The sequence below is a fragment of the Anomaloglossus baeobatrachus genome, chromosome 6 (genome assembly GCF_048569485.1).
Source record: "Anomaloglossus baeobatrachus isolate aAnoBae1 chromosome 6, aAnoBae1.hap1, whole genome shotgun sequence".
NCBI lineage: Eukaryota > Metazoa > Chordata > Amphibia > Anura > Aromobatidae > Anomaloglossus > Anomaloglossus baeobatrachus.
The window spans coordinates 430993042-431018424 of record NC_134358.1 but is presented as its reverse complement, the minus strand read 5'-3'; the positions used below and the strand labels follow the sequence as shown (position 1 = coordinate 431018424).

Below are 25383 nucleotides of genomic sequence, written 5' to 3'. Positions count from 1 at the left end.
ACCGCATCAATGGGACAATGGATGGAGTCATGTACCATAAAATACTGAGTGACAACCTCTTTCCCTCCACCAGGACAATGACCCAAAACATACAGCCACGGCAACATAGGAGTGGCTCAAAAAGAAGCCATTAAGGTCATGGAGTGGCCTAGCCTGTCTCCAGACCTTAATCCGGTAGAAAACTTATGGAGGGAGCTGAAGCTCCGAGTTGCCAAGCGACAGCCTGAAAATCTAAATGATTTAGAGATGATCTGCAAAGAGGAGTGGACCAAAATTCCTCATGACATGTACGCTAACCTCATCATTGACTACAAAAACGTCTGACTGCTGTGCTTGCAAACAAGGGTTTTGGCATCAAGTATTGTCTTGTTTGCCATAGGGATCAAATGCTTATTTCTCTCTGCAAAATGCAAATACATTTATATCATTTATACAATGTAATTTTCTCTATCGTTTCATTGGGGGACACAGGACCATGGGTTATGCTGCTGTCACTAGGAGGCTGACACTAAGTAAACAGAAAAAGTTAGCTCCTCCCCAGCAGTATAACCCCTGAGCCGGAGGCGGGCTCAATCAGTTTTTTGCTTAGTGTCGTAGGAGGCTGATGTGGGCCGACTGGGCCCCCTTCAGCCACTTGATTTTTTGCGTATTCTTTCATTTTTTTCTCGGCGACGCTCGTCGCTCTCATCTGTGGTACTTCTCTGTTTCTGCAGGTATCGTACTTCCTCAGCTCTCGCAGCCCGGTGGGTACCACTCCCTAGGGTCGCAGAGGTTTGAGTCTTCGGGCCCTCGCCCCCGTCCATTCCCGCGGTACCACTCCCTGGTGTGTTCGTGTGGGGCAGAATCTTCCTGGGCACCCCCTATCCGCTCTGCGGTATCACCCCAAAGGGTGCAAGGGGCTCGGCAATAGGGACTGGACCACAGCGCGTCTCGATCTAGGATGGGGCCCGCAGCGCTGCTACATTTAGGGGCTTCCACCCCCCACCAGCGTCCACCTCCCTGCCTTCTTCAGCCGGCTTCCTGGTGCCCGCAGCCATCCCTTCTGCGAGCGGAGCAAACAGGAGCATGTGCAGAGTCTCAGCCTGCACTCTGGAGCGCGCCGCGGATCAGGTAGGACACCCTCTCCTACCTTCTCCCCCTCGGGCGGCCACAGAAATTTAGGCCCCAGTCTGGGCCTAGTCGCCGGGCACCCCCGCTATGTCCGCGGAGCTCCCTGCAGACATCCAAGGTCGGGCGGATTCGAATCGCTGCTGCGACGACGACGCCTTGCGGCCGGGTCCGCCGGCGCTGCCTCGGCCCGCGCGGCAGCGTCAAAATTTAGCCCCCGGCTTCGGCCTGGTCCTCGGTGTCCCAGGCCCGCCTCCTGCGCAGCGCTATTGGCCGCCGGCCTCTCCTTCTCCGCCCTCCGCTCTGCCCCAGGCATCACTAGGGGGGTGGGGGATATTTTTTCCCACTCCCTCAGCGTTCATTTTATTTAAAGGAAAAAAAAAAAGATTATGGCAGACTCCCGGTCTGCGGATTGCTGAGGCTGCAGCAACTTTTTTCAGGGAAAAATAGAACACACTCTTATTTTTAGTGTATATTTTTTATATTGGGTCAACTTTTTATTAAAATTACGTGCATGAGTTTTTATACATTGACCCTTACATTGCTTATGCGGGCACTTGTTTTCTATCACGTTTTTTTTTTTAGTACATAGCGTTTCCAGCTCGACATTTTAGTTATTTTGGGCTGGTAAGCCCAAGACTCGGTCCCCTCTTTTGTGAATTATTTTCAAGAAGATGTCAGATTGCTGTTGACCCCTGCCGGCCGGTTAACCCCCTGTCTCAGGCCATAAATCCCCTCGCTGCGTCCCTCGGGTTCGTGCGCATGCGCTGCGTCCCCGGCCGATGCTCGGTCATACCATCCATAGGACTGGCGCAATCCCCTCGGGGAGGTGAGTCCCGTACCAGGGACCTTTTTCCTATGCTGGAAGCGGACCCGCCAGGTCTCGTCTTTTGTGGCCCCCCAGTTTCCACTATCCCACAGGTCCAGACTGTCCTTCCTCCGGCAGTCTTCCGACCTCTCGGGTGATGGCCCAGGCTTCCACCTCTGCTGGACTCCGAGCAGGACCTGGATGTCTTGGCGCATGACGAATAGCCTGCTACAAATGGTGAGTCAAGCCGTAAGGCTACGGACAGCCCTCTTCTCTCCGTGCACGCAGGTCTCCCTTAAGACATTTGGAGCGGACCCCTGATGTGCTCAGAGGACATCCAGAGCTCGCCGAGTTACCGCGTGCTCACAGACAACTACCAGACACGAAGTTGACCAGCAGTAAGTCTTGTCATTGTCTTTTTTTCCCTTCTCCAAGGCGATTTCGGAGAGAAGGGGCATACTAAACTGGAGTCGCTGATGATCACAGACGACAACCAGACACGGCGTTTACCAGCGGTAAGTCGTGTTATTGTCATTATCTTTCCCCCAAAGGGCTCTGGAGAGAGGGGGCATGCCACCTTGCAGAGACCAAGGTAAGGGCCACTGCGGTTTTCAGGGACATCCAGTTCGCCGGTGACTGCGTGATCACGGATAATCCCCGGACGCGATTTTTCCCAATGGTAAGTCCGTTTATTTGTCTTACTCCTTCTCGAAGGGGGCTCCGAAAGGAAGCGGCACGCTACCCTTTATGCGACCCGCCTGGGTTCCTCCAGGCTTCTCGTCCCTATCGTGCCGCTCCGCAGGGACTCCGCGGACACCCTACGCAGCGGTCCACGTCCCACCTATGCCGACCCAGGGCTGGATATCTTCTTCAGTGAGTACCTTCTCTTCACAAACCTGATGTCTGCCCGCTACTCGGCCTGAGCCTCTAGCATCAGTGTGCCCACCATCGAGACCTCTGACTCGGGATCAGGAACGCAGATTCGACATCTAGGAAGTCGCTGACTTCCTTTCCGACTTTCGGGAACGCACTTTCGGAGATAGGCGAGTCTAGTTTATCCCCTAGGCTACGTCAGGGCAGACTACTCTCTCCCCTAGGCTACGTAAGGGAAGGGTATATCCCTTTCCCGGCATCGGCCCTGATGCACCAGGATCGTTCCCTCACGCTAGGTTCCAGCCTCGTCCACGCCGCAACCCGTCAGGGAGCCTTTATCCCTACAACAGCCATCTCCGCCTTGCGTGGCTGTGGACCGTTCCAGCCTTCTAAGAGCGCTTGCAGGGATCACTGTCCCTACGCATCCTACTCTACAGAGCTGCTAGGCTCTCTCGGCCCAGAAACGACCGGGAGACCCAGAGTCTCCCTTCAAGTACCCTCGCCTTGAGGTTTAGACCATCATCACCACTTTTCGCTACTAGGGTAGCTGAGCTACCGGAAGGAGTCCTCCCAGACCCGGCCCGGTCCATCATCCCTCAGGCACGGTATTCAAGCCGTTCAAGGGTGGCTACTCCTCACGCAGGAGTAGTTTCGCTCCTGGCACAGAGTCCCGCGTGCTCTTTGCCTCCCGCTCCCGTTTTTTCCCTTCGGTTTTTTGCTATGCGAGTCCTCGACAGCCTGTGGCGGTGATAGCGACGGTGCACATACCAGATTTCATCCCGGACTCTCCAACGGAACACACTGAAGAACGGAGACAGGAAGGTTCCGTCTTCGCGGGTGACCCGCCAATCTCCTCCTAGCGGACCAGTCTTCGCAACCATCCCTGGGAAGCTTCCCTTTCCTCCTCTGGAGCTTATTATCAACCGTCACCAGCCTCCCGTGCTAGGGTATGCTACCCCACCATTCCTCGGCACGGTCCCGAGGGACACCCCTAGAGCGTCGTCTCCCCTTCAACATTCCGGACTTCAGAGCCATTCGGTTAGCCCGGTTACAATTTCTTCTCTGGGTCGTGGTTGCCCAGTCAGGTTCCAGTCGGACCATGCCACAGCGGTGATGTGCATCATCCACCAGGAAGACGCAGAGAGTGTCATGGCAAGGGAAGAGGCCAAGAAGATCTTGCTCTGGGACGGGTTCCTTCACTCGCTAATCTCGGCAGCACATCCCTAGCGTGGATGTTTGGACGGCCGATTTCCGCGGTAGGATAGACCTCGCGTAGGTAAAGGGCTCCAACAGGGAAATCACCAGCCAGATCTCTGGCGAAGAAAGACCTCCAGTCGTGGACCTTTTGGCCTTCCGATCCAACTCTCAAGTCAATGGTGCTTCGAGTATGCCACCTGCTCTGGACTAGATGACGACGCCCTAGACCGGTCGTGTAGCCTGTTCAGGCTCTCGTGCATCTTTCCGCGGCTTCCCATGATCTCGAGGGTTCTCAAGATGGACCAAGGCAGGCGATAGCTCGGGAGTGGCCCAGGCGAGCATAGTTCGCATAACTTACTCATCTCCTCGCAGATGCCCTGTGGCTCCTTCCAGACCGCCAAATTCTTCCCTATCGGGGCCCCTCTATTCTACCAGGACTCAGAAGTCCCAAGTTACATGGCCTCACCAGTGGATCCCGGGTGCTGGCTCGGTCAGGTCTGTGGACAAGATGATGGCAGACATTGAGGAGGGCCGGGAATCCAGTTTCCTCGAAGATTTATTTCCACTCGGAAAGAGCTCCCCCGGTGGTGTGAGGACCGCATCTTCAGAGACCTTTCACTTCCCGTCCTTCAATCAGGGCCTTCGCTCAGAGAAAGGTCCATCTGGCTCGGCGGTTTCATCGTTCACTAGAAATGTGGGACCTTAATCCAGTGATGGGTTCGCTCAAGGTAACCCCTTTTTTCCCTGCTCCCACCTGTTTTGATAGGTGGGCTCCTCGTGGCCATCTGGTTGTTACAGACGGCATCAGGGCGGACAGCCCTCTTGTCGTTTTTTTCCCCCCCTTTTCCGGCTCCGCCAGCAGGTCAAGGGGGGGCTCCAGCCAGAACCTTTCGTTTCTGTCCAAGACACCTCGCTGTTCCTTCCAGAAGAGGACTTTAGGTTTCGGTTTTTCGGTTCTAGGCTCCTCTCTCAGCCTGAAAGGGGCATAGTTCGTTCCAGGGCTGGTACGAGCCCTCAGTCTTTCGTGTCTGCAGGACACCATTTTTCGGTTACACCGACTGTCAGTCCATCCTTCCACCCTTTCCCAAGAAGCGTATGCCGGCGCCAAGGGCCAGAATATCACATGGATCCTTTCCTCCATATGTGAAGACTATCGCATGAAGGACAGACTTCCGCCGCGGTCTACCGAGCAAGGGGCACCCTTGAACGATTGGACTCCAGACGTCGATCGACCAGGTCCCCTGGTCCGCCACCCGATCTAGTCGGCATACCTTTACTAGTTTCTACCAGGTTCACACCCAAGCTTCGGCAGAGGCCAGTCTTGGCGTAGGGTTTGCGGGTGGCAGTGGCACACCTGTAACAACGTAGGCGCTTGTAGGTCTGGGTCAAGCCCGGCAAGGGGAAGCGGCTTCCTTCCTATCTCCGGTGATGGTTTTCTTCCCACCCAGGGACTGCTTTTGGACGTCCCATGGTCCTGTGTCCCCCAATGAAACGATAGAGAAAGAAGGATTTTTGTGTACTCACCGTAAAATCTCTTTCTCTGAGTCTTCATTGGGGGACACAGCACCCACCCTGCTTGTGTTTTTTGTTATATATGACATGCCTGTTACCCCAGTGCCCATATTCCCAGGTCACTGGTCACACGACTGTTCATCATAGTTTCTTACCTTGTTTTATCCAGGATTGTTTGGTTCTCCTCCTACTGCTTGTGCACCAAACTGATTGAGCCCGCCTCCGGCTCAGGGGTTATACTGCTGGGGAGGAGCTAACTTTTTCTGTTTACTTAGTGTCAGCCTCCTAGTGACAGCAGCATAACCCATGGTCCTGTGTCCCCCAATGAAGACTCAGAGAAAGAGATTTTACGGTGAGTACACAAAAATCCTTCTTTCTGGACTTTATTTTTGATATTCTATCTCTCACTATTAAAATTAACCTACCCTTAAATTATAGACTATTCATGTCTTTGTCAGTGGAGCAAACTTATAAAATCATTAAAGGAACAAATACTTATTTTCCCCCACTATATATTAGGTTTATGTAATAGTGAAGGCGTGTGGTGCCAGAACTTAATTTAAATTGGTTTTCCTCATATGTATAACAAGTAGAAGTCTTATCTGCTCTTCTCCAGACCCCTTGCCACACACCAGGATAAAGAGATTCCTAAAAAGAAGTTCTTCCACTTAACCATGTAGGAATGTTTCAGAGGTTCTTCCATATGTGGATCTATTAGTATCCTGTAAATAAATAAGAAAAAACCTAGCACTCAGACCTAAGATGCTGTGGGAAATAGGTAAATTTAATGGTGGGTCAACGTGTGGGTAAGTAACGTTTCGATCAACAGGACCTTTGACAAACATACATGCTGTGCTGGAGCCTAGAGGGAATATGGATGGGCACTGGTGAGCTGGCGAAAATGTTAGGTCTGAGTGCCGAGTTCTTTCTTATTTATGTATACTCAGTGGAACCCTACCCGAGCACCACCGTTCTTGTTACGGATTTCTCTTGCAACTGTATTATACTGTAAATGTCAGAAATAATGCCCTTAGTTGATTGATACTCCTTCCCTACAAAGACTAAAAGTGAGATAGTATAGATTATTAAGGAAGAGTAGAGAGACTACGTGTAATGTCTAATTTGCAAATACTAATAAAAAGAATTTTTGGGCAAATTATAACTTGCTTGTAATTTCTCAAAAGGTACGAGGGACCTAGAGTGTCCATCAACTATATCAGCAAGCAAAAAAGTTGTTTATCAAAACACAGCTTAGTTATACTCCATTTCAAACTACCTGGTAGTTTAGGATTAAACAAAAAAGAATCGAAATTTTTTCATACAAGTGCTCCAAAATTTTTTATTTAAAATTATTGGTCCCAACATATGAAAGTCAAGTTTATTTGAGGTGGTTGCCCATAGGTTGGACCACAACTACCCACAATATTTCTATCTCCATCCACCTAGAGAATGCTCTAGGTGGAGACCAGGCCAGAATGTATCTTAAATGAGGTTCCCAATAATATTTAATGATGTCCGGACCATCCAGTCCCCCTCTCTCCCTACTAGGTAGCACAATTTGGTTTTCGATCCTGTGCCTCTTATAAGCCCAGGTAAAGTGGATGATAAAGGACAGAATACCCTTCAAGTCTTTATGATGTTTCACAATCGGCAAGGTCTCAATTATAATAAAATGGCTATATTCCCAAAATTAACTGCTGATATTTTCACAAATAGGGATAGTGGTAGGTTATTCCATTTGTTAAGAAGTTGTCTTGGTTCTAAAAATAATGTTGGATAATTCTGTTTGTATAATAGGTTGTATCTAGAGGTCAGCTGAGCTCCCCTAAGTATTTTAGGGTTGTATCTCTCCACTTGTAGTTTTAATTATCTTTTAAGGAGCTTAATAACCTTTATGGAATATTAATAGGAAGGGTGGACCTCTTGTTTATGCTATATTAATTTTATGACCCGAGAGCTGACCAATCTGTAACAAAAGTGTATGTAGGTTGGGGAGGGTGGTATGTGATTGGTAGCATACCATCAGCAAATAAAAATAGTTTAAATTCTTTGTCTCTTACTGTTACTCCTTTAATTTCCGTATTAAGGCAAATAGCCAGAGACAGAGTTTCTACACACATAACAAAAAGTAATGGAGAAAGTGGACAACCTGAACGGGTGCCATTAACTCCTTCACGACAGACCGATTTTGTGCTTTCCGTTTTTTTTTTGCCATCCTTCTTACGAGAGCTGTAACGTTTTTATTTTTCCATCAATATAGGCATGTGAGGGCTCCTTTTTTGCGGAATAAGTTGTACTTTTAAATAAAATCATGAGTTTTACCATATAGTGTACTGGAAACCAACAAAAAAAAATCCTAATGCGGAAAAATGGCAAAAAAAGTGTGATTGCACAATTGTTTTTGAGATATTTTATTCACCGTGTTCACTATATGGTAAAACTAATGTGTAGTTGTGATGCCTCAGGTCGGTGCGAGTTCGTAGACACCAAACATGTATAAGTTTACTTTTATATATGGGGTTAAAAAAAAAATCAGACGTTTGTCCAAAAAAGTGTCGAAAGTTTTGCGCCTTTTTCCGCGACCCATAGTATTCTCATTTTTCAGGATCTATGACTCAGTGACTGCATATTTTGGTATTTGGTAAACGTAATTTTGGTATTTGGATTTTTTTTGCCACTACACTGTTTACCGATCAGATTAATTGATTTTATATTTTGATAGATCGGGCATTTCTGAACGTGGTGATACCAAATGTATGTATATTTTTTTATTTTTTTAACCCTTTAATTTTCAATGGGGCAAAAGGGGGTGATTTGAACTTTTAGGGGTTTTTTTTATTTTTTTTTTTAATTTTTCAAAAAATGTTTACTTTTTTTTTTATTTTACTAGGCCCCTTAGGGAATAAGAATCAGCAGTCTGATTGCTCTTCCATATCTGCTGATCACAGCTGCACAGCTGTGAACACCAGAGATAATCATCTTCTAACTCTCACAGCTCTTGGCCAGGTGAAACAGGAAGTGAGTCATGTGATCTACAGGAGTCATCACATGACCCTGTGCTACCATGACAACGATCGGATCCACGTGATCACGTCACGTGACTTCCGGTGTCGGGCGGTTAGTAAATGTAAACCGTGACCGCTATTAAAATGTCGCTGTCACAGTTTCACAGCGGCATTTAAGGGGTTAACAGGTACGGGCGGTTCTGTGCTTACCTGGTAGGCACACATGTCAGCAGTACAAATCAGCTGACATGTCCACGGATCCCCTCCGACTGCCTGCAGCAGCCGGGGGGAATAACACTATGACCAGTAGGATGTATTTTACCGCCCGCAGTCATTAAGGGGTTAAAAGATGTGAATAGGTTGAGAAGATTCATGAGACAATTTTACTGCCGCCGATGGATGTGTATACAAACTTTTTAAGGGAGTGGTTAAATGTGCTGAAATACCAAACTGAGTCAGCATTTCAAACATTAACGGCCATCAAAGGTGGTCAAATGCCTTTTCGGCATCTAGGCTAAGTAACAAGTGAGGCATTCTTTGTTTCATTTACCACTTCAATAAGGTCAATTACCTTTCTTGTGTGATTGTCCCCTGTCTCAATGTAACGAAACCTACTTGATTCGTATGAATTAAATGAGGGAGCAAAATAGACAAACGAAAAGCCAGTAATTTTGGTGAACATTTTTAAGTCCACACAATCTAAAGGATCTTTTCCTGGTTTAGGAATGAGGGTGATATGATTGAAGCATAGTGGTCGGAATTGGTGAGTCTGTCAGACATTTGTTAAATAACTTCACTAGTAGTGGGGCTAGTATTGCGTTATACGTTTTGTAGTAGAAGTATGTTAGTCCAGCAACACCAGTAGATTTATCATTTGGGGAAGAGAAAGGACATCCAACATCTCCTCCTGTGAAACCTCCTTGTTGAGAGAAGACAAGGCTTCCATAGTAAGCGAGGGAAGACTGAACTATTGGGGAAAGGATTGCATAATCCCTTTCTTCTCGTCCGAATCATGGGGCATATTATTCAGCAAATTATATACAGTGGGGGAAAAAAGTATTTAATCAGCCACCAATTGTGCAAGTTCTCCCACAAGATGAGCGGGGCCTGTAATTGACATCATAGGTAGACCACAACTTTGAGAGACAAAATGAGAAAACAAATCCAGAAAATCACCTTGTCTGATTTGCCAAGATTTTTTTTTTTTTTAATTATGGTGGAATTTGGTCAATAACGAAAGTTCATCTCAATATTTTGTTATATATCCTTTGTTGGCAATGACAGAGGTCAAACGTTTTCTGTAAGTCTTCACAAGTTTGGCACACACTGTTGGTGGTATGTTGGCCCATTTCGCCATGCAGATCTCCTCTAGAGCAGTGATTTTTTTGGGCCTTTTGCTGGGCAATACGGACTTTTAACTCCCTCCAAAGGATTTCCATGGGGTTGAGATCTGGAGACTGGGTAGGCCACTCCAGGACCTTCATATGCTTCTTATGAAGCCACTCCTTCGTTGCCCTGGCGGTGTGCTTGGGATCATTATCATGCTAAAAGACCCAGCCACATTTCATCTTCAATGCCCTTGCTGTTGGAAGGAAATTTGCACTCAAAATCTCACAATACATGGCCCCATTAATTCTTTCATGTACACGGATCAGTCGTCCTGGTCCCTTTGTAGAGAAACAGCCCCAAAGCATGATGTTGCCACCTCAATGCTTCACAGTAGGTATGGTGTTCTTTGGATGCAACTCAGCATTCTGTCTCCTCCAAACACGACGAGTTGTGTTTCTACCAAACACTTCTACTTTGGTTTCATCAGACCATATGACATTCTCCCAATACTCTTATGGATAATCCAAATGCTCTCTAGCAAGCTTCAGACAGGCCTGGACATGTACTGGCTTAAGCAGGAGAACACGTTTGGCATTGCAAGATGAGTCCCTGGCGGCGTAGTGTGTTACTGATGGTAGCCTTTGTTATGGTGGTCCCAACTCTATGCAGGTCATTAACTAGGTCCCCCGTGTAGTTCTGGATTTTTGCTCACTGTTCTTGTGATCATTTTGACCCCACGGGGGTGAGATCTTGCGTGGAGCCCCAGATCGAGGGAGATTATCAGTGGTCTTGTATGTCTTCCATTTTCTTATCATTGCTCCCACAGTTGATTTCATCACACCAAGCTGCTTGCCTATTGCAGATTCAGTCTCCCCAGCCTGGTGCAGGGCTACAATTTTGTTTCTGGTGTCCTCTCTTTGGTCTTCAGACAGGTGCCATTACTACAGGTAATGAGTGGAGGACAAGAGGAGCCTCTTAAAGAAAAAGTTACAGGTTTGTGAAAGCCAGAAATCTTTCATGTTTTTAGATGACCAAATACTTATTTTCCACCATAATTTGCAAAAAAAACTTGCCAAAATCAAAGAAGGTGTTTTTCTGGATTTGTTTTCTCATTTTGTCTCTCATAGTTGTGGTCTACCTATGATGTCAATTACAGGCCTCTCTCAGCTTTTTAAGTGGGAGAACTTTCACACTGGTGGCTAACAATACTGTTTTTCCCCACTGTAGTTTTGATAAATAACCCTGAAAAAATATTTACAATTTTAACAAGATCATACATTATTGTTCCCTTTTCATCCCTGAGAGCATGTATTGATGTCTGTCTATCCTCTCTGAGGTGTGTAGTCAGTAGTGTGTGAGATTTTTTATTTCATAATATTTTTGACTACTATAAAGTCAATTTCTTTTCAGTTTTGTAGTAATATCTTTTAATTGCGAGCGCACAGAAACAATATTCCTTAAGCTTCTGTTGGTTGGGGCTACTTCAAGTTTAGCTTCAAAGTCTCTTAATTGGGTGATAAAGTAGGTCAGTTTGGAGAGCTCTATCCTTTTTAATACGAGATCAGAGGCTTATACTATCACCCCTAAAAACAGCCTTATGTGCGTCCCAAACAGGTGAAAATCTAGAAACTGAATCTTTGGTAATTTCAAAACATTCAGCTATTTTCTAACCCCACAACTCTTTATGTATTGGTCTCTTATGCAGGGACTCATTAAGTCTCCTATAGCATATTTTAGTCTGTGTTGAAGACTGAGTAAGGGTGAGCATTACCGGCGCATGATCCGACCACGAAATTACACCAATGTCTGCACCTAATGTCAATCTGAGTGTCTGTATATTCCCGAAAAATAAATCTATTCTGGTATGGGTGCCATATGGAAGGGAGAAAAAGGTGTAGTTTTTTCAGTGGGGTGATTAAGTCTCCAAAGATTAAATAAGCCAAATTGTGTATTAGTTTCCTAAAGTTTGAAGACAGTCTATGTTGGCATCTGTTTGGTTGTGCACAGATAGCCTATCCAATGTGACAGAGAAGATAGCATTAAAATCCCTTCCAATAACGCAAGCGGAAGGGGATATTCTTGTTAATTTAAAAAATATTTGGTTGACCTCTTTGTGACATTGGACATACTGGGTAAATCATGAAAGTCGGTGCCTTCCTGACCAATGACGTATCCAGTACGTCATGATTTCATGCGATCACTGTGACTGTGGTGACAGTGATCGCATGAAACTGCCTGCTGATTCTGTCAGCCCGGCACCTGCCCTTGTTGCCATGGGGGGGGGGGGGGGTTTGTCACCCCACGCAGCAACAATCGTTGTGATTGGCTGTTCAATTCTAAACAGTCCTATTTTGAGACATGTGCGGAATGGTCACTAATGGTCTGCTGCTGATCTGCTGGGTTTTGTGGTGCCACAAACTTTTTGCAACCTATGCTACCACTGCTGCTTCTCCCTGCAGCTGTTCCTAAGTAAAGAAAGAAGATCTTCTATTCTATTCCTGACCTATTCCTGTCCTTTCTCTTTATTCTCAGCTCTGATCTCTCTCTGTTCCCTCCTCTCTGGCATTTTTTATTTTATCCACCTCCGTGTGAGCATCCTGGAGCAGCTGAGTACTGATCAGTGACGCACATCACTGATCGACATCCATGCCACTTTTCACCAGGACTTTTTTTTTCCGTTGCCTGTCTTGTTTCTCTTTTTGCACCACCTCCATGCGTGCTTCCTGCAGCCGCTGAGCACTGATCAGTGATATACATCATTGATCAGTGTCTATGCTTGCTTTTGGCCAGGACTTTCTTTTTTTGTTGTACGTATTACCCCCGTTTTGCAACACATCTGTGCGTACACTCTGCAGCTACTGATCAGTGACTCACAACACTGATCAGCATCGGTGGTCACTTCTTGGCCAGGACTTTTTTTTTAAATTTTTCCTGTGCGTAATTACCCCCGTTTAGCACCACACTTGTGCGTGCTTCTTTCAATCATTGAACTTGATCAGTACAATATGTCACAAAAAATTAAAAAAAATTGTCCTGGTCATGAAAGTGAAAAGACTGGGAGGTAAAGGGGTTAATTACTTCTGTTTGAACTTGTTACATATATAAAAGACACCTGTCCACACACCTAATCACACTCCAACCTGTCCACCATGGCCAAGACCAAAGAGCTGTCTAAGCACATCAGGGACAAAATTGCAGACCTGCACAGGGCTGAGATGGGATACAGGACAATAGTCAAGCAGCTTGGTTGAAAGGCAACAACTGTTGGTGCAATTATTAAAAAATGGAATAAACACAAAAGGACTAGCAATCTTACTCATCTGGGGCTCCTTGCAAGATCTCGCCTCGTGGGGTAAGGATGATTCTGAGAAAGGCCAGGAATCAGCCCAAAATGACACAGGAGGACCTGAAGAGAGCTGGGACCACAGTCTCAAAGATTACTGTTAGTAACACACTGCTCTGGGCATGCAAGGCCCCCCTGCTCACATTAGCATATGTCCAGACATGTTTTAAGTTTGTCAATGACTACAGTTAGGTCCAGAAATATTTGGACAGTGACACAATTTTCGCGAGTTGGGCTCTGCATGCCACCACATTGGATTTGAAATGAAACCTCTACAACAGAATTCAAGCGCAGATTGTAACGTTTAATTTGAAGGTTTGAACAAAAATATCCGATAGAAATTGTAGGAATTGTACACATTTCTTTACAAACACTCCACATTTTAGGAGGTCAAAAGTAATTGGACAAATAAACCAAACACAAACAAAATATTTTTATTTTCAATATTTTGTTGCGAATCCTTTGGAGGCAATCACTGCCTTAAGTCTGGAACCCATGGACATCACCAAACGCTGGGTTTCCTCCTTCTTAATGCTTTGCCAGGCCTTTACAGCCGCAGCCTTCAGGTCTTGCTTGTTTGTGGGTCTTTCCGTCTTAAGTCTGGATTTGAGCAAGTGAAATGCATGCTCAATTGGGTTAAGATCTGGTGATTGACTTGGCCATTGCAGAATGTTCCACTTTTTTGCACTCATGAACTCCTGGGTAGCTTTGGCTGTATGCTTGGGGTCATTGTCCATCTGTACTATGAAGCGCCGTCCGATCAACTTTGTGGCATTTGGCTGAATCTGGGCTGAAAGTATATCCCGGTACACTTCAGAATTCATCCGGCTACTCTTGTCTGCTGTTATCTCATCAATAAACACAAGTGACCCAGTGCCATTGAAAGCCATGCATGCCCATGCCATCACGTTGCCTCCACCATGTTTTACAGAGGATGTGGTGTGCCTTGGATCATGTGCCATTCCCTTTCTTCTCCAAACTTTTTTCTTCCCATCATTCTGGTACAGGTTGATCTTGGTCTCATCTGTCCATAGAATACTTTTCCAGAACTGAGTTGGCTTCATGAGGTGTTTTTCAGCAAATTTAACTCTGGCCTGTCTATTTTTGGAATTGATGAATGGTTTGCATCTAGATGTGAACCCTTTGTATTTACTTTCATGGAGTCTTCTCTTTACTGTTGACTTAGAGACAGATACACCTACTTCACTGAGAGTGTTCTGGACTTCAGTTGATGTTGTGAACGGGTTCTTCTTCACCAAAGAAAGTATGCGGCGATCATCCACCACTGTTGTCATCCGTGGACGCCCAGGCCTTTTTGAGTTCCCAAGCTCACCAGTCAATTCCTTTTTTCTCAGAATGTACCCGACTGTTGATTTTGCTACTCCAAGCATGTCTACTATCTCTCTGATGGATTTTTTCTTTTTTTTCAGCCTCAGGATGTTCTGCTTCACCTCAATTGAGAGTTCCTTAGACCGCATGTTGTCTGGTCACAGCAACAGCTTCCAAATGCAAAACCACACACCTGTAATCAACCCCAGACCTTTTAACTACTTCATTGATTACATGTTAACGAGGGAGATGCCTTCAGAGTTAATTGCAGCCCTTAGAGTCCCTTGTCCAATTACTTTTGGTCCCTTGAAAAAGAGGAGGCTATGCATTACAGAGCTATGATTCCTAAACCCTTTCTCCGATTTGGATGTGAAAACTCTCATATTGCAGCTGGGAGTGTGCACTTTCAGCCCATATTATATATATAATTGTATTTCTGAACATGTTTTTGTAAACAGCTAAAATAACAAAACTTGTGTCACTGTTCAAATATTTCTGGACCTAACTGTATGTGGATGATCCAGAGGAGGCAAGGGAGAAAGTCATGTAGTTAGATGAGACCAAAATTGGTATCAATTCCACTCGGTGTTTGGACAAAGAAGAAGGATGACTACAACTTCAAGAACACCGTCCTAAATGTGAAGCATGGATGTGGAAATATCATACTTTGGGGGTGCTTTTCTGCAAAGGGAACAGGATGACTGCACCGTAATGAAGGGAGGATGGAAGGGGTCATGTATCATGAGATTTTGGCGAAAAACCTCTTTCCCTCAGTATGATAATTGAAGATGGATCGTTGCTGGGTCTTCCAGCATGACAATGACCAGAAACACACAGCTAGAAGTGGCTCCATAAGAAGCATTTCGTGGTCCTGGAGTGGCCTTGACAGTCTTCAGACCTGAACCAATAAAAATGTTTTGAAGGGAGTTGAAACTCAATGTTGCCCAGTGACAGCCCCGAAACCTGAAAGATCTGGAGAAGATCTGTATGAAGGAGTGAGACAAAATCCCTGCTGCAGTGTGTGCAAACTTGGTCAAGAACTACAGGAAACATTTGACCTCTGTAATTGCAAACAAAGGTTTCTGTATCAAATATTAAGTTCTGTTTCCTATTGTATCAAATCCGTATTTCATGCAATAAAATGCAAATTATTTAAAAAGCACACTGATTTTCTGTATTTTTTTTATTCTTTCTGTCATAGTTGAAGTGTACTGACAATAAAAATTACAGCCCTCTCCATTGTTTGTAGGTGGAAAAATCTTCAAAATTGGCAGTGTCTCAAATATTTATTTTTCCCCACTGTATAGCTCAGCATTGATCCTCGTCAAGTATTGGCTATGAATCAACCTCATATCATCAGGCATCCTCCACTAAACTTGACAGTTGCTTTTGCTTCAATTTCTTGATCCTTTAGCCCCTTTTCCCTTGTTTCTTCCATGGCCAAGAGAGCCCGTTATATTGACTTTCATCTCATCGCTCCATCACCTATTTCTAATCTTCTACTGTCCACTTTTCATACTTCTTTGCAAACTCGAGCCAACGCTTCTTAGGATTATATTGAAGTTGAGGCTTTTTTACATTTTTTGGCCACCATTCCAGACTTGTGTAATGTGCTTGCATCGATGTCTACCAACTCCACTGCCATGTTTGTGCAGCCAACACTGATAGACCTTGTGATGAGCCGACTTGTTGACTCCGTTATTTTGCCTTGACATTTACTTCTTGGCTTTTGAATGGATGGACAGACTTCATTTCATATTCTTCCAACTGTTGCGGCACTCACATGATGCAGATTGATCATTTTCTAGTCCGACAGACCACTATCGATGAGCTGTATGATGCTGTTTTTCTTTTCTTTGGAAATCTTCCTCATGTCTGCTCGTCGATTCGAACCAGTGAGCCTTCGCTTCGGAATCAACCAAATAACACAATGCGCTATTAGGGAATGTGAGAACAGGTTGTAATTTGTAGTATACATCACATTGCCTACAATGGGGCTGGAGGATATACTTCATACACGACACACTGAGGCTAGAGTATACAGTGTGTCCACCCATATCCTGTCTACCGCCATTACCTTGAGAACGGTGGCAGCTATAGGCATAGAAGTGGTGTCTAGATATAGTAAAGTAGCCATGCGCTGCGTAATGAAACCACCTATAGCGCCACCTGATGGAAAAGAACAGAGGTAGCATTTTTATCACGAAAACGGAACGAGATAGAGAAAAAAAGTGAATCACAAAGTTGGAGGGCATCATCAATTCAATATGAATCGACACCTTGCATACAGAAATGCTATGATATGAAACCCATGACCCCCACAAAACATTGAATGCTGGTCACGAATATGGCGCTCATTTAACTGCTCAAAGTGGCCACCATCAGCTGCAATGCACATCTGGACTCTGGACAGCATACTGTATCTTGCTGCATGTTTTGCAATATGGTAGGTGACTTGTTTGCACAAGCATCTGTGATACGTCGTTGTAGGTCCTGCAATGTTGGTGGAGGGCTCGCATACACCTGCTGTTTGATGTGACCTCACAGAAAGAAGTCCAATGGGGTCAGGTTAGGTGAGCGTGGAGGCCACTCCATGCAGCCACTATACCCAATGACTTGTAGGAAGGTCTCCATGAGGTATCGCTTCACGTCTGCAGCCTTGTGATTTTTACACGTTCTAATCATAGCATTTCTGTATGCAAGATGTCGATTTATATTGAATTGATGATGCCCTACAACTTTGTAATTCACTTTTTTTCTCTATCTTGTTCTGTTTTCTAAATAAAAATGCTAACTCCGTTGTTTTCCAACAGGTGGTGCTATAGGTGTTTCATTGCTTAGCGCATGGCTACTTTACTATACCTAGACACCACTTCTATGTCTATAGCTGCCGCCGTTCTCAAGTTAATGGCGGTAGACAGGATATAGGTGGACACACTGTATAAATCACATAGGATATGCTGGGGTTGTTGCATATACATCACATAGGATGCACATCACATAGCATACATTGAGGCTGGAGCATATACATCACATAGGGGATATTGACTAGCAAACTCATTACATAGCATACATTGGGTATGGAGCACATACATCACATAGGATACACTGGGGCTGTTGCTAATAGATCAAAAAATACACAGAGACATGTGTGATTTATCTGAGGCAGGAGACGTGATCTCTGAAACGTGTGATAAACATCAGAAATTAGTAAATAGGAAATTAGGGATGCACAGCACAAAATCAACACGGTTGAGTGCAGCCTATGTGTAAAACAATGATGCAAGCAAAAAGGAGAAAACAGTACACATAATAGAGGCGCACATCAGGATCATGCAATATTCAAATATAATAAATTTTTATTGGGTCAAAAAGAAAAGACAAGGACATCATAAAAACCTCCCCTGACGAAGCTGCTAGTCAGCGTAACGCGTTGGGCCGTTTCCTGACCCCACTTTTACTCCTTTGTATGATTCATGCATACCTTCTTTGACTGCGTCGGGCCCGGCTGGTAAACGCGCTTATTTTGCGCCCATACTGCTTGCATGATTAATGGATATGTCTTTGTGATTCTCCTTGCACTTTGTATGGGTGGAGAGCTGTGCACTCTCCTTGTATTCACAATCTTGCCAGCCCAGGCATCTCTGGCACTTTGGCCATAGATCACAGAAACTACTAGTGTGATCTGCGGTCCCTGGCTGCATGAGCTTAGTGAAATTCCCTGGCTGGGACTTGTTGTTCCACGTATTATACCTGATACTATGCGTTCTCCTTTCATGCAATTATATCCAACTTGCCTAGTATTTGGCCACTCTTTGACTGATCATTGTGTCTCACACTGTTATATATAATCCATATTGCTATAGCTATAGTACTAGGGTAGCTTGGGGGGGCCGGATGTGCATACTATTAATATGGACGCAGTCCTCAGTCATGGTATAACTGTGTAACTACCAATTTGAGGGCTCTTTTCACGTTATATACTACCTCAGTATTAATTGTCTTACTAGGTATTTGTCCTCATCTTTTGATCAAGAAGGTGTTTTGCATGTTATATATTGTTGATTGAACTACTATCTGTTTATCCACATGGAAAGCAACTTAATTCAATTGGAGTATCAGTGAGGTCATATGTCATATGTGTATTTTAAAGGTTTTTATGATGTCCTTGTCTTTTCTTTTTGACCCAATAAAAATTTATTATATTTGAATATTGCATGATCCTGATGTGCGCCTCTATTATGTGTACTGTTTTCTCCTTTTTGCTTGAAACATCAGAAATTAACCATCACTGCTGACTGCTTCATTACGACAGCGCGGGAGTCCTCTTCTATTTTATCACTGCTGATAAAATACACATGGGCATATATACCATATCGGAGACGTCGGGGGTTGCGGCATATACATCACATGCGGAGGCTACTGTCTTCATTGGTGGTCCAGCAGTGCACCAACTCCGCCCACAAAGTACATCCTTACACTGGCCATGGCCAGCATCAGGCACAACCTTCATCACATGTGAATGCTGCATACACTTGCTTGCTGTATTAAAAGGAATTTAAAGGCCGTTGGCCCTGTTTTACTAGCTACTGGTGCATTAATTTCTACATGGAGTCAGAGAAAAAGATATCGAGGGCCACAAATGGCCCATGGGCTGGAGGATCCTCATCTCAGCCCTAAATGTAAGCCATTCTGAACAAGGACATTCAGCTGTTCACTAAAATGAGTAGAAGGTTTAACTGGCAATTTGGTAGAAACTTTTCCATCATCCAACATGAGCTAAAGTTGTGACCGGTATGTACAATAGACGCATCCATCAAAACCACCATTCCCCTTTATCTTGATGTTTTGATCACTATGTCATCTATATTTTTCAGTTCATGAATATCTGATGTCAAAAGAGGACGAAAACTATAGAATATTTAGTCATTTTTGGAGGTCATATTATTTGTTCCTATTCAACAGTCCTGGAACTTTTCCATAGAAACAAATCTTCAGTGTATAGGATAGAAAGAATGGTTTGCAGTTAGACGCCTGTTCACATGCAGCCTGGGAGCTTTCTGCAGTATCCATGTATTTTAATTTTTTTTACGCTATGACTAAAGGGTGCTTTACACAAGACGATCTATCGTGCGATAGATCGTCGGGGTCACGGTTTTTGTGACGCACATCCGGCATCGCTTGCGACGTTGGGCTGTGTGACACCTCCGAGCGACGCAGTATCGCTCACAAATCGTGAGTCGTGTACTCGTCGCTCTGCTTCATAATCTCGTTTAATTAAAATGGCGCCGGTTGCTCATCGTTCCCAGGGTAGCACACGCCGCTCCGTGTGACACCCCGGGAACAATGAACAGCAGCTAACCTCCGTCCCGCGGCACCCTCCGGCTATGCAGAAGGAAGGAGGTGGGCGGGATGTTTACGTCCCGCTCATCTCCGCCCCTCCGCTTCTATTGGCCAGCCGCTGTGTGACGTCGCTGTGATGCCGAACGTCCCTCCCCCTTCAGGAAGAGGATGTTCGCTGCCCACAGCGACGTCGCACAGCAGGTAAGTGCGTGTGACGGGGGTTAACGACTTTGTGCGCCACGGTCAACTAATTGCCCGTGACGCACAAACGACGGGGGCGGGTACGATCGATCGTGAAATTGCACGGTAGATTGTACCGTGTAAAGCAGGCTTAAGAATGAGCTTTGTGTTTGAAATGTGTTGGCTTTTAGTTGTATCATCTTCCCATGTGATGGAGTTTTAAAGGGAACGTGTCAGGTCAAAAAAGCGTTATAACCTACAAGCGGGAGCCTGTGTGAGCTAGTAACCCCTTCCTACCCATCCCTGTTTTGTAATATTGTCTAATATGAAAGTAATAAAATAAGTTTTATTACTTACATACTCCCTATGTAAATGAGCAGGTCTCTAGCCCCGTGGGCCTTTGCATGTATTCCGTGGTATCAAGCCCCTGTGAGCATGATACCATGGATTTACATGAGCGACCTCACATCTGCTCTTTCAGAATCTCGCGTGCTTACCAACTTCCCAAATGCCGTATCCTGGTGTTTGTTGGTTGGATTCTGATGCGCACTACGCATTGTCAGAAGACTCCTGCGGTTCATGTCATACGCAGCACGCGAGATTTTGAAGGAGCAGACGTGAGGTCGCTCATGTAAATCCATGGCATCACGCCCACAGGGGGGTGATACCATGGAAAGCATGCAAACACCCATAGGGCGATGCGACGCCCAGGGGACTAGAGACCTATGCTATTTATATAGGGAGTATGTAAGTAATAAAACGTATTTTATTACTTTCATTTTACACAATATTACAAGAAAGGGATGGGTAGGAAGGGGTTAATAGCTCACACAGGTTCCTGCTTGTAGGTTATAACGCTTTTTTGACCTGACAGGTTCCCTTTAAGATAAAAAAATAAATAAAACAGGATGTTATAATCCTAGAGAGGTAGAACATTTTTTTTTTCTACTTCCAGATATGGTACCCATGGCTATCCACCATTATAGTACATTTTGAATTTTGAGGACAGTTTGGAAGGATCCTTTTGTCCTTGTTCCCCAGTCTGTGATTCCAGTGTATACGATGTATTCTGCAAGATAGTGAATCAATAGAGAAAAAGCGTCTTATCACTCAGCGGCACTCAGTGTAATCCCACGGTTATTACAAGTATAAGAACAGTCGTAGTATTCTTGTAATTACACCAAAAATGTGTACAAGTTTAACTACTTGTGAACTATCCATAGAACTTAAACAGCAGCCATGAAGAAAAGGACACGTGACCTTATCCTACACTCACCAGTTTTGTAGACCTCACCCTTCTGTAAGTATACAGCTATATATACAACCCTCAATGAGGTTACCGTACATACATAAAGCACATAGATTCAAACAGCACATAGATACATGCTTACTTAGATACAGAACATACTTACCGTAGATGCACACATAGGTACAGCATATACATAGATACATGCACACATACATACAGTAAATACATATATGCACAAATACAGCAGATAAATACATACAGCCCATACATAGATACATCACATATCTATAGTACATACATATAGCCCATACAGATACATCACATACATGCACATACCTATAGTACAAATACATGCACATACCTATAGTACATATGTACATATAGCCCATACATAGATACATCACATACATGCACATACCTATAGTACATACATACATATAGCCCATACACAGATACATCACATACATGCACATACCTATAGTACATACATACATACATGCACATACCTATAGTACATACATACATATAGCCCATACACAGATACATCACATACATGCACATACCTATAGTACGTACATACATACATGCACATACCTATAGTACATACGTACATATAGCCCATACACAGATACATCACATACATGCACATACAGTACCTATAGTCTAATAGTACGTACGTACATACACACAGCACATATCCCTAGGTGTCGCACTATATCCGCGCATGCTCACAAGATGCAGCAATCTCCTCCCATAGGAGCCAATCACAGATCTCTTCCTATAGACTAGTCAGGAAGCGGCTGTGAGCGGTGCTGCTATTGGCGGGCTCATTCGCTTCGGCGATTGGTCTGATGGTTGGCGGGTGAGCGGCGCTGCCGGGCAGTGTGTAGTGGGGTCTCGTGTCCGCCGCGCTCCCCTCACACTGGTTTCCACGGGACGGTGAGTATGAGGAGCACTTATGTGGCCGTTATCTGGTCGCTGTCCCGCCGGCTGTGGTAATTTCTCTTCTTCCCTTTATGGCTGATATATTATACAATGCCCTGTATGTAAGTGTTATGGCAGTGAGGGGCTCCTGCCCGCAGTCCCGGCCACCGGTGCGGTTATTACATAGCAGAGTGCACTTGTATTGCTGGCGCTGTGTATGGCTAGGGCCAGCTGCTTCTGATGGTGGCCTCATTCATACAGTCCCGGGGTCTCTGCAGCCCCTTCCTCATGGCCAGATTACAGCCTGGACTCTGCCCCCTGTAGTGGTGAGTGCAGTGTCCAGCAGCTGATGGCTGACAGCTCTAGTGTGCAGTAAATATTTATCATGCTGTCAGCAGTGGAAACTTTGTTATTAAGTTAACTATATATAACTGTTACTTATGACTGTTTGTATATGAACCTCTTAATTGTAAATCGCTGCGGAATATGTTGGCGCTACAGAAATAAAGATTGTTATACAACATTGTGGCTATCGGGCTTCACAAGGGTCTGATTGTTTTTTTTTATCTTAGGACGAGTTTTCCCACCAACAGAGTTGATTTTAATCACTAGATCCTGGAATAAGTTTTTGGAATAATAATAATTTTCACAATTGGATGTGATTAAAAACAATGTTCCTGTGCTGAGATAATCTCATATATATGTCCCTGATATGTACTATTTTTCTTTTAGTTGATGATGGCAAAAGGTGACAATGACCCATTTTTTGTGAGATTTGTGAAGACGCCGGACAATACAGATTTCTTCTATGAAGCCCATGAGGTAAGAATCCGAACATTGGGGAGGCACGAGGGAAAAATAAAGTGTGGAGATGGCAGAATGGATCCAGAATCCTCCAGTCCATCACCCAGGTCAGTAATCTGTGTCTGCTGGATGGAGACCTTTCCGCCCGGCATTCTCAGTTCTTGTATTGTTGGCACAATGCACACACAACGTCACACCAGCCCAGCAAATCTGTAGAGATGTCAGGAGGTGAGGAAACTGGCAGATCTGCTCAGTGGTCACAGATTACTGACCTGGGCAATGGACTGGAGTCCTGCAGATCTATTACCACGTCTCAAATAAAGAGAAATGAAATAACTGCTTGTTTTGCTTCCCTAGAGCATTAGATGTGTGTATAGTACTCATGTATACAGTCTTCACCTTTGACTGCTAACTATTAATCTAGTAATATTGGTCTAATCCTCACTAATATCTGATTTCTTGAGGTCTTTTGCTGTACTTTTTAGTGTATGTGTGTAAGTCGTGTACAGGGTGGGCTCCCCAGTATACAGAAAATCCATGCACCAGGAAAAGGACTCTAGGCAGTTGGATTGATAAATGATTGTTTTACTTTACCAAAACAAAAAAAAAACATGCATAGAATAGAACAATATATTTACAAGGCCAAAGGCCGACACCCCTGTGCTGCACCACCCGTAATGGCGATTTATGCCGCCTTCTCACCAACCTTTGCCCAACCAAGGAACTGTCTGAACAGTCACCTAATACCTGGTAATCCCTCTGGGAAGCAGGAGTAAAGGCCCAGTCACACACAACGACTTACCAGCGATCCCGAAAAAGATGCGACCTGATAGGGATCGCTGGTAAGTCGCTGGGAGGTCGCTAGTGAGATGTCACACAGTCAGATCTTACCAGCGGTGCAGGAACAATACAGGTCGCAGTAGCGACCTGTATAACAATCTCAGCAGTCACTGTGACCCTGTCACACAGTGTCAAACACAGCGATGTGTCCTGCCCAGCAGGACATCGCCTTTGAAGAAAATGGCCTGGACCATTCTGCAACGACTAGAGATCTCACAGTAGGGGCCTGATCGCTGGTAGGTGTCACACATAACGAGATCGCTAACGGGATCGCTACTGCGTCATAGAAACCGTGACTCAGCAGCGATGTCGCTAGCGATCTCGTTATGTGTGACGGTACCTTTAGTGTGTGTGTGTACACATCCTACCAGTGGTGCAGCACCAGAACTTACAACTTATCTCCCTAAACATAAACAAATCCCATAAACCCCCTGAATACCCTTAATTGCTGAAGCCTCACAGATAAGGCAGATGGTAAAAGTGGGAAGGCAATCCACACAGCTCAGCAACACAGTCCTGGAAATGTTGTAGAGCAACAGTCAATGCAAACGTGTGGCGCTGTCTCTTTAAGGTTTTAAATGTAACTGTCAAACTGACACAGCAGAGTCGGCAAGTCTCACTGTGTATATAGTCGGCCTAACCAAAACAGATGTGTTTTGGTACCAAAACATAAAGTGTTGCGTGCACGCAGTCCTGGGCCCAGTACCCGGGTACTATGGTGTCCAGCTGCCATAACCAGAGACTTGAGATCCTCTCACGGTGACTAGTATAGTCAGCAACTGAAGAATGGTGATCTCCGGCACAGGATGCTGCTCACACGCCTCACGGTCCTCCTCACTAAACTCTAACACGAGTCTTCTCACAATTTACTTAAGTGTCTCTGCGGCGGCTCCTTTCTGTTACGCACACCTCTCGCTTTCCCTGCAGCTCACACACACCACCTCCTCCGGTCTCTGTCCACAGCCGAAGTCTGTTGAGATGTTGCTATAGTAACCAAACTGTCAAATGCAGATGCAAAACAGCGGCCTCTTGTGGCTGGTCAGTAACAATGAATACAAAGGACAGTAAATAAGCTTTTCACAGTGGGTAAAGGTCATTAATACACTCTCACCCTCACATGTGCACATGACTTCTTTTCTTTTTGAAGCTGAAACAATGTCAATGTTGTTTTTCCTGATGTGTTGAATTTGTCATCATGTATGTGATGATCATATATTTCAAGTATTGGTGGCTTTTAAGCAGTGGTCACCTGTAGAATGGTCAGTTCTTTTAGTTGTTCCACAACGTTCAAAGCCTGAAGCGGTTAAAGGAAGTTGTAAAAGATGGAACATGCGCTCAGTGAGTTATTCTTACGTTGCTGAGCATATGTTCCATTATCTTTAATGTTTGAGTGCTTTTTCAGGTTGGCTCCAGGCGGAAAACACCTGAAGAAGCGTAACCTGCATTTAAATTTTTATTTCATAAAACAGTACACATGAAAACAAGCAAATTTTGGTTCTTTCGGCTCCTGGATTGACTTTTAACTTTCAATTAATGGGTA

The 25383-nt window shown here is 44.9% G+C and overlaps 1 protein-coding gene across 4 annotated transcripts in view; it reads left to right on the top strand.

Annotated features, from left to right (window-relative positions):
• The first annotated feature begins 22120 nt into the window (after positions 1–22120).
• TOPBP1 (DNA topoisomerase II binding protein 1) overlaps positions 22121–25383 on the top strand; it is a 179434-nt gene continuing 176171 nt past the window's right edge. For all 4 annotated transcript variants that reach the window (XM_075315198.1, XM_075315200.1, XM_075315199.1 and 1 more), the window contains exons 1-2: positions 22121–22214; positions 22932–23021. In XM_075315198.1, the coding sequence (XP_075171313.1) occupies positions 22935–23021 (87 nt within the window). In that variant the 5' untranslated portion in view covers positions 22121–22214; positions 22932–22934. The remainder of the gene's footprint in view (positions 22215–22931; positions 23022–25383) is intronic.